At 31.1% G+C, this 10,475-nt stretch overlaps 1 protein-coding gene across 31 annotated transcripts; it reads right to left on the minus strand.

Moving 5' to 3' along the window:
• Positions 1-2,923: 2,923 nt before the first annotated feature.
• LOC140175395 (uncharacterized) lies at positions 2,924-9,345 on the minus strand. Of its 31 annotated transcripts, none has more exons than XM_072203691.1 (11): positions 9,178-9,345; positions 8,287-9,054; positions 8,159-8,221; positions 6,820-6,882; positions 5,999-6,092; positions 5,642-5,861; positions 5,436-5,525; positions 5,082-5,147; positions 4,033-4,378; positions 3,512-3,624; positions 2,924-3,173 (listed from the first exon to the last, which is right to left on the minus strand). In XM_072203691.1, exons 2-5 carry the CDS (start codon positions 8,509-8,511, stop codon positions 6,054-6,056), a joined length of 390 nt encoding a protein of 129 aa, XP_072059792.1. In that variant the 5' UTR covers positions 8,512-9,054; positions 9,178-9,345; the 3' UTR covers positions 2,924-3,173; positions 3,512-3,624; positions 4,033-4,378; positions 5,082-5,147; positions 5,436-5,525; positions 5,642-5,861; positions 5,999-6,053. The 31 variants fall into 31 exon arrangements, with proteins under 31 accessions (XP_072059792.1, XP_072059816.1, XP_072059811.1 ...); XM_072203715.1 differs by lacking the exon at positions 3,512-3,624 and having other exon boundaries at positions 4,033-4,111; positions 4,258-4,378; positions 5,642-5,664; positions 5,776-5,861; positions 8,287-9,334; XM_072203710.1 differs by having other exon boundaries at positions 5,642-5,664; positions 5,776-5,861; positions 8,287-9,334.
• Positions 9,346-10,475: the final 1,130 nt, after the last annotated feature.

A 10,475-nucleotide genomic window follows, 5' to 3' on the forward strand; every position in this document is an offset into this window, starting at 1 on the left:
CCCCATTATTTATATTATTCACCAATATTATTGTTCAATACTTTTCCAAAATTTGGAATATCCCCTTGGTCTCTATTATATTTTTCCCAGCACCATTTCTTTGTGAAACATGTACGGATATAGACGATAGGCCATATAATAAGCCAAAGAGTAGTTGGCTTTCGATCTTTTGGCTAGATTTGGTAAAATTTTAACTTTTAAAAATACTTTATTAAAGTTGGTTTTCTAACTATACTTTTTTTAAAATTATAACCACAATATTTGATAAATCAAAATAAAAGTAATTTATTTAATAAGCTTAATTAAGTTAAAAAAAATGTATTTGAAGAAATTGTCAAAATAAAACACAAACAGAATTGTTAAAACAGGACAAAATACTGGAACAAGATGTATAAAAAATACATCGAGACAAATAAAATTGTTGGAACGAGACAGATAAAATTATTAAAAAATAAAATAAAACGTAGACAAAACTGCTAAAATGAAATGAAGATAAAGTGTGTGTTTGGATTACAGTTACAAATGGGAGTTTGCATAAAAGTGATTTTATAAATTTAATTTTGATGAAAAGTAAGTTTGTGTTAACGTGATTTATATTTGACAATTTTTATATTAAAATTTATTATAATAAAATAAATGTTGTTTGAATTATACTACTCAAAATCACTTTTAGATAAAAAATTACTAAAAGAGACATCAATTAAAATAATTTTTTATATTATTCTATTATTTTACTTTAAATATTTGAATAGATCTTATTAATTTATTTTATAAACAAAAATAATAAAAATATCATAAAAATTAATAAAAATAAAATTTATATCAACAATAGTTGGCATATAAATAAAAAATACAATAAAAATATAACAATAGAAAATTAAAAAATAACAGCAAAACACTAAAAAAATAATATAAAAAATATTTATCATATAAATAAAAAATATAATAAAAAATATAAAAATCAAAATATGAAAGAAAGAACTAAAAAATTAAAAAAAAATTAAAATCTTTACCTTGACAGTGATGGAAACAAATCTGAAAGAGTTTAATAAAAAAAAATTTGTAACGAAAAATATACAGAAAATTACTGTGAAATTATGTGGTTATAGACATCCTTTTTATAGAAGAAATGAAGGGTACAGTTGGTAGATATAAAATAAATTTCTTACCTAATTTCTCCAACGGTAATTAATCTTTTCAACGTAAACGCAAAAGTTAAATTTTTAGTTTCACGTGAATGTACGTTCAGAGGTGAAAGCACTTCTGGTTAGAAATTCCAAAAAATTACCAACAATGGGACATTCAAGACATTCAAACGAACTTTTTTATTTTCCAACATGAACCCAAACACACCCAAAATGGTCAGAATGGAATGGTAAAAAAATATATTACACACAGAATTGTAAGAACTTAAGTGCAAACGAAAAAATAAAAAAAAATAATATAAATAATACTCTCATATATAAAGGAGTTTGGGCAGCCAAAAAAAATAATTAAAAAATATTATAATTCTGATATTATATTAAAAAAATAAAAAAATTATTAAAGAACATATTTTTAATTAAAATTGTGTTGATACTTGTGAATAAGATAATTACTAATGCATATACTTCTATATTACAAGTAAGTTTAATTAGAAATTTTAACAAGGCTTTTTCTCTATAACATTATTTTTTTCATTTTATTTTGATTGTTATCGAAAGAAATTGATTTTAGCTCATTAAAATTTAAACTTTTCTAATTGCTTTTTCCCGTTATCAACATTTAACTTGTCATGTCGCTATTTAATAGAATAAACTGATGATAAAGACAAATCATTGTTAAATTTATCATACTAAAATCCAAAAAGAAATATTACAAAGAAAAAAAGAACATACTTTATAAAAACCAACAACTTATTTAAAGCCAAATGAATAATAAGTCTCAACCTTGACATTAGTGATATCCAATTATTGAGTGAAAAAACGTTGAGGAGAGGCTTAACTTCAGTAAAGATTAGAGGAGGTAAAGTGTGGGGGATCTAGAACTTAATTGTTCTTTCCCTTTGCTTGCTTATTTATTAGGTTTTTGTGAAAAGCTCATTGCATTATTGGACAATCTACTCGATAACAGTATACAGATAAAACATATATTGTACATAAAGAAGCTAAGAACGGTCTAATTTTTTAAAATTACCTTTATAAATTTTTATTTTATTAAAAATATAATAATTTATGTATCTATTTCTATCGACTTAAATTTTGAAAAAAAAAATATTATAATATAACATCCAAACTTCTATGACCTAATAAAAATTTAGAGTTTGATCATTGACTTTCAAAAAAAAAAAAAAATTCAGTATAAAATCAATAAAAAAATCTTTAAAAAACTTTTTAATAGATTTAAATTAAAAAAAGTGATATAAAAATTTAAAAATATTGATCATTTTAATCTATTTGGCACTTATTTTATTACACATATTTAATAAAAAAATGATAGATGAATAAACATGTTAATGTTGGTGTGTGCCTATTGATCTACTCTAGAGTTAAACTGCAAGATTTTTGTTTATTTGTGACAGTTTTTTCTCTTATTTGTGGAGGTTTATAACCTCCATCAAATGATTTGTGGGAATTTCTAAAACATCCAAAATTTGAAGTGCCACGAGAATCTTTGTGAGATTTTTAAAAACTTCCACAATTCATTCAGTGGGGTTTTTATATGTGTTTAGTGAGGATTTTATATTAGACTTTTGTGGTAGTTTAAAATTTCCACAAATTGCTTTTTTAATTTAACAAAAATTAATTATTTTGTGAAATTTCAAACCTCCACAAATCCTGTAATTATTTATTTATTTTTAATTTCAAATCATTCATTAATCTCATCTCATTTACATTCTCTAAAATTAGAAATTTATTTTTTAATATCAAAATAACACAATTCCTCAATATAAAACAACTCTATATATAAAAAAAAAATTCAATGTCAATTAGTTCCAAACATAATCGCATATGGTATTGTTTTACATAACTATTACTGTTTTTTTTTAAGTAAAATAAAACAACAACTTCAATATTTCAATATCATCTAATTACATAAAAATCTTAAATATTTGTCCTCAGATGTCCGTTGCTATCACCCGCTGATCTTCTAGCATCAAAAGAAATAGTAGGCTCGCTTTCAGCATCATTAATCTATATGTAAACATAACTGAAATTTAATTATAAAACAAATACACATCAAAAAAGATTTAAAGCATACACACAAACTAAGCTCTAAAATTTTGTTCACCAAATCTTCCTGCAACCTCAATAGTATATAATTACACTGAAGGTCCCAATCCTGAATGAAAGACCTTTTAACATTGAATACATTATCAATTAATTTATGCTTTAATTATTGAGTTTAATTTTAAACTGTGGTCTCCAACTATAATTTCAGCCATATTATCAAAAGCACAATAAAAATTGGTTTAGCACTAGCAGCATTAAAAAACTTTCAAGATGGAAGCAAAACGGAATAAGGAAGATACCCCAGGTGTAGTTGCAAGATTAAAGTGACCAAAGCTATGAACACCTACTGCCACTTTAGGGAATCCATTGGTATCACAAAAACATGTCCATAATGATTCTCTATCTTCAGCATCTACATAGTAGAGCTAAAATATCATTAATATTAAGTTATCCTTCTAATGTAGTGACATCAATAAGAGAGTCTTTATGATACTAAACTAAACTAAATGTATTGTCAATGGTGGCACTAACCATATAATGAGTGCTGAATTTAGAGCTAGCTAATAGCAACAACGACAACAACTTTGAGCTGAGACATCATTTATTCCAACAAATACACTATAAGGAGAGTCTAACAGTGTTTTAACACATCAAATAAATGCAGCTCAAAGAACATGATGATAAAAAAATGTTCAATGTGGAAGAATGCAACTAATACATCAGTTACGTATTTGGACTTGGAGTCCAACTCATCAAAGTCACAAATAGGAAACCTTATCGAATTAAAACATGTAAGGACTAAAGAAAGAAAGCAAGCTACCTCTTCAATAAACTTAAAATCAACAAAAGCAGTGCCAGCTTGAACATTGAGGGATCCCTCATTCTTGAAAGCATCCAAACTAGAAAGAGTATATCCTTTAATTAGGAAGTATTCCTACTAGATAATAAGCAACTAGAAAATGGCCAGCTTCATGCTGCATAAATAAATGCTGCTACGGTCACTTCATGGTCATTACGATGATTTTACAATTAAGTACTACAGTACTTGCAAAGAGAAGATGGCATCTATTTGACTTGAATAACCCTATTGTGGTATTTCGGACTGACGCCATGACCAATTGTATCAAGAACGTAACCAAGCTACCTATGCCTCCACCAAAAGAGACCTGGAATCAATAAATACAACAAGCACGATTGATGAAATCATTTTGCTATAGGTGTTCATTGTAGCATCTGAGTAAACAATAGATGAAGTTGAAGTGATGAACAAAACATGAGAAATGTATAATAACAGTGTAGACTAGAGATGAAGGTATCACTAAATGGAATCATTTATAGGAAAATAGAAAACAGATAATCCCTAATAAGTTCTTGCTCTTGATACGGCTCATTTTTGTACACTACATCTTCATTTCCTTGAGCCATGTCATATATATCCCTTGGCTTGACATGCACAGCAATACTCTACCCTTTATTTATCATATTATTAATATAATACATTATTTGTGTTTGAGATGCTTTAATATAAGGCTCATGTTCTTCACGCTCACCAGTGTGAATTAATCTATCAAAATTGACGTTGAAATTCCATCAATGGTCTTTTTTATAGCCTCTGTCCCTAGTAATGTCAACCCATTTGCATTTAAAAAGAACAACAGCAAATCATCCCTAGTAGTTAAGTTTAATTATATCTTCTAACTTGTCATAATATGACAAACTTTGTCTCATATTTCTATCAGCAATACTTGCAATGCAGGGTGTGTTCAAGACTAAGATGCACTTTACAGTAATATCCTAATATTAATATCAGAAAAATATTTTTTTTCAACAAAATTCAGATGGTAATGGTCACAAGTAAAATGTGCTTACTTTTAGAGGGACAGAGAAGTTTGCAGTTCGCATGATCGCTTCAGCAATCGCATGGGCATACCAAGGCTACACAAAAGGCAAATTGGATAAATGATTAGAGACATAAAACATTAGTTAAGGTTTCACAGAAGGTCCAAGTGCAGCAAATTTAATTCTAAAATAACTACAATGACAGGTCTTAGAGGTTGAATAGTATGAACTCAAAAAACAAATTTGTGATTCAATAAATGATTTGGACAAAAATACAACAGTTTCCACCTTATGAAATTGAGAACTATTAAACGAAAACCACATAAGCATTTGCAATATTTGTTATATATATTGTTGACTGAAAAAATATACAGTCCAGTGTACCTTGAAGATCTCCACAGGCGTAAACTAAGAGATGTCATCTTGCTTGTAAATATTATCCAAGTATCTCATATAAGCTTTTTTGTCTGAAATCTGCTACCATTGTAATGCATTAGTATTTAGCACAAAACTAATTACCAGAATTATCCAAATTCCAGAAGATGAATATTCACAATTAATTCAAGATTATGAGGGAACAAGATTAGGACCTTCAAGTTGATTGAACTTGATGCTGCTGTGAAGGACTCCAACAGAGTGGGGTCGTTGGGAACTCCAAGAAGATTAGGATACTTTTTACCAAAACACATGGAATTAGTTAACAGATAGAGTGAAGAGAAGGTACCTGTCACAAATTTGAACCTACTCCATCATGGATGCCATTCTTTGCTGATCAGCTTCTAGAAGTGATTTCAAACTAGCTAACATGCTCTTATCCACGATTCAATCAGGGATTTTGGAGAAAAAATTCAAACCCAACGAACAAAATTGAAACCAGTTAGCTAATAATAATATAGGATGAAACTAAAGGCAAAAAAAAAATAAATAGAAAGCAAACAAAACTTAACTAAAGATGGAGCAGAAATTTGTGCAGAAGATGAAGCTAAAGACTTTGTAGTTCTTCTAGAAATTTGTGCAGCTTCCTCTGAATTCATGTTTCCTCTGATAAAATCAACAATGGAATCATCAATTTGGAATCAAAAGTGATCAAAAGCACTAATAAAAATTAAATAAGCAAGAGTGATCAGAAGCACTAATAATATGCCTTATAATAAAAAATAATATGCATAATAAACTAAATTCACTAATGAAACCAGCAAGAGTGATCAGAAGCACTAATGAAGTAGAGTAGTTTTTTTAAGAATTAGCAAGGAAAGAAAACTAGAGATGATAATAACATAAAATTAGCAGTTTTTTTTGGCTGAACTTTCATCATTTACAGTGATGAAATAATAACATACGTTCAAATTTTGCAAGTAATAAAATTAAGAAAACAGCAATTACAAAGGCAGTTTCAAAAACAGCACTAGAAAAACTAGCGGTACTATGTAAGAAACAAGACCAGCAACATTGCAACAACAAAATTTTGCAAGTTACAATGGTGGACACAATAAGACAATTGATGATCAACAAAGAAGCCATACAAGTTCAATGTTCAATTGTTAATATAGCCCGCAACAAATGCTTTCCAGCCATATGCAAACCAAAATCCATAGAAGCTACTATTCGAAAAACTAATCCAAGTTAAGAAAGACGATACAAGTGACAAAACTATTTGTACATAATTAAGCTATCCAATTCAGTATACAACATTATAACTATAGAAACAGAGATCATTAATCTGATCAGTATTTCACTATCATACATAGTTCAGGCTACAAGGGCTAACCTCAGTATATAGTTTCTCTAGAATGACAAGGGCATTTCGATGATAGGCTCTCTCAGCATCAACCTATCAAATACGAGAACAAATGAGAAAGGAAACACAAGGCTTAGGATAGGAAAATACATGAAAATAATTTTTCTGAACTATAAAATAGTACAAACTAATCAATAAATGACAGCTAACATCATATAAGAAGAACTAATTATATGATGAGAAATTTTACCATTATAAATTTAGATTTTCATAAAGGTTTTAACCCATGGTAAGATAGAAACCACAATTTATCACTATTTCACTATCATGTCAAGTATACACTAAGGGAAGAATGGACTATGAATATAGAAGGAATCAAAGCAAGTACAAAAATCATTATTTCTCTCTCTGCAAAACCTCTGGTGCTTTGATGAGACTTTAATCTGCCAAAAAAAAATTATCAGCATAACAAACCCAATGTTCAAAAAGATACCACATCAAAAGCAGAATTTTAAATGACTGAATCTGTCAACAAGAAATTGTCAGATAAAAAGCCAATGATCAGAAAGATACCACATCAAAGTAGAACTAGTTCTAGTATTCAATCAATGTACATGTGCACCATCAAAGCCACCGATGATTCCTTGTATGTGAACAAGAATGCTTAGATATTTAATACATAAATTCCTTCATAAACCTTGGATCAAATAACAGCTAATCTATCTGTATGAATTAATATACCAACATTCTGTAGCAATATTAATTACCTGTATGAGATTCATCATGTTAGCAGAAAGGACACTAATAACATCAGAATCGTGTGACTGCAAACACCTAAAGAGGCTTTGCAGAAAGAAAAATGAGTCAGTTTAAAAACAAAAAATATTCATGATCATGCATGCACATTGCACAATAACTAAAGATCACCTGATTAGTAATGACAATAAGAATAAAAATAGCCATCTACACCCACATTTAGATCCTTCGGCAACTCACGCCTAATTAGTAAGGCTACAAAGATATCATAGGAAGAAGTTCCAGGCTTCTTTAGTTTTCAGATGAATTACTAGTTTATATGATTAAGGAGAATTTAAATTGGTTATCAAATTTCCATGTAGAACACCCAAAGCAAAGAAAACATAACCAAAAAAAGCATCAGAGAGAAATATAGCTTGAAGCTAGAAATTGAAAGCAACCACTATGTTCAAGAAATGTGTATGAACCAAGACATAAATAAAAATATTTCAGTGTGAAACCTGTTCTTTTCACTAATTTTTCCTTAAGTTGCTAAACTAATTGAAAACCTAAAATTCAAACCCAAACCCCCCTCCCCCAAAATTCACAGAACCAATTGAAAATTGATACATACCTTCTCTATCTCAATTAGCCATTGCAGTTCATCATCATTATCAAAACCATGCCCACCTTCGAACTGAAAAGTGAGAGCAAGTTAGAGAATGAGCGAGAAAGGGAGGATACAGAACAGAGAATGTTTACCTGGTGACAGAGGATACGACGATGGTGATGAGCGGCGATGGTGAAGAAGAGATGAGTGACGACGCAACGGCTTGGCGATAGAGCATGATGTCGGCGAGACATCTCTTCGAGCTCCTCGGCGGCAGCACAGCAGCCTGACGGTGGCAGAACGGCGATGGCAACAAACCCTAGCAGAAGTGGTGGAATTTCAGTGGCGACGGAGCATCCCCTTCTTCTTTCCTCCATCACGTTTTCTCTCTTCCTCGAGCTTTTTCTTTCTCTCACTGGCGTTCAACAATGATGGCGCGAGTTCTTTGCCTCTGGGTAATTACCGGCCTTTCGAGGGGGCTTGATGAGCTTAGAATTCAGAATCTCCTTGATGATGTCGTCCCGCCTCGTGTTGAAATGAGTATATGAATCATAGCAAGGGGCTGGCATGAAAGTTCTCTTGTTGTCTCGAGATTTTTCCTCATCTTAATGCTGAGGCTTGTCAGTTTTTTGAGCTTGTCACAGCTCTTCAATCTCTATTTGTCCTTTAGCTTTCTCGCGGAACTCAGCCAGGATTTTTGGCTTAGCAACTGCAATTGCTTCTTGAAAATTTTCCAGTCGAAATCTGCTCTTGATGGCATGAAGATGCACTTCGAGATGGAGGTTTGATATACTCATTGCCACCTTTGTGAAACGGGTTATGTAGTCTTTTAAACTTTTATTCTAACCTTGTCCGACCGTATTAAGGTAGTCAGAGTCATGCAGATAGATGGTAGATCCAGTAAAGTAATCCTCAAAAAGCTTCGTGAGATCCCAAAAATGAGAGATAGAATTTGCAGGCAAAGAACAAAACCAATCAAGTGAAGGACCGTCTAAATAAGATGAAAAACAACGACATAAGACGAAATCAAAAGCACTGCTTACAATCATTTTTGGGTTGGACTTCTTCATTTCGCGGTAGCTGAGCACCTTCATTTCGTGGAGGTCGAGGTTCTACAATTCGAATGGTTTCGGAAATGTGTGTTGGATCGGATTGTTGCTCTTCCTCCTCTGGTTATTGACGACGATCAATATTGTTTTCTGTAGCAACCCTCAATTTTAAAAAAAAATATAAATATAAATAAGTTATAATTTATTTTATAAAATTAGAATTCCTTATCTTTAAAAAAAAAAAAGAGCGTAGCCGAGAGAGGAAAAAAGGAAACTTAAACCCCACCAAACTTCTGGCTTTGATTTCTTGAAATCCGTAACTCCAATCAAAAATCTAATCCGGTAAGAGTATTCGTAACCTCCTCCCCTACACGTTGGTACCATTTTTTTATTAGTGGAAGTTGACAGTGATGTAACTCATCTTTCTTTTGAATTTGGCCAACGGAAGTTTTAGGAGGCATAAACGATTCTGGACATTTTCTTCTTCAATAGCTCAGTCAAAAAGCTTCTCCAGAGCTTTGAATATTTTGATTCCGTACGAAGGTATGGTTTTGGTTTTTCGTAGTTAATGTTTAATGTCACGTGAAAACTTAGGCTAGAAGACCTTAAGATAGGAATGAAATGAATGAATATTTGATGGATTGTGTATATGGTATAAAATGTGAGGTTTAGCTGTTGTCAATAATTTGCTGTTGAAGTTGGTCGGTTTGAAAAAAGATTTAATATTGGTATTTGTTTGATTATGAAATAATTTGTTACTGGAAATGATTTGAGTGACTGAGAGGTGTTTGGTTTGATAGTTGGGACCCTTGAAGGGTGGCAGAAATTTGAGTCTTAGAGGAGATATTGCCAAAATTTCTTTAAGAATTGGAGTTTTGATTTGAGGTAATATTTTAAAAGGGAAAGAGATTATTATGTGGCTTGTGTATTTGAGACTATTTGTTGACCCTCTGTCGCAAGATGTGACCGGGCACTTTAACTCCCCGGATTCCCCCATGGGCATGCATAAATATGAATATTGAATATTATTGAGCTTGGAGTTTAACTCCATGGAATACTATATTATTGAGCTTGGAGTTTAACTCCATGGAATACTATACTATTGAGCTTGGAGTGTGACTCCATGGAATATTATATTTGAGCTTGGAGTTTGACTCCATGGAATATTATTGAGCTTGGGGATGCGCGCACAGAGGGACTGTCCAATGGTTAACTACCAGGACTTGTCGGGTTGGCTGTATAACCGACAGATGAGACTCATCAGCCATAGGACAGGCATACATCATATGCAT

The sequence above is a fragment of the Arachis hypogaea genome, chromosome 9 (assembly GCF_003086295.3).
Source record: "Arachis hypogaea cultivar Tifrunner chromosome 9, arahy.Tifrunner.gnm2.J5K5, whole genome shotgun sequence".
In the NCBI taxonomy this organism is placed as follows: Eukaryota; Viridiplantae; Streptophyta; class Magnoliopsida; order Fabales; family Fabaceae; genus Arachis; species Arachis hypogaea.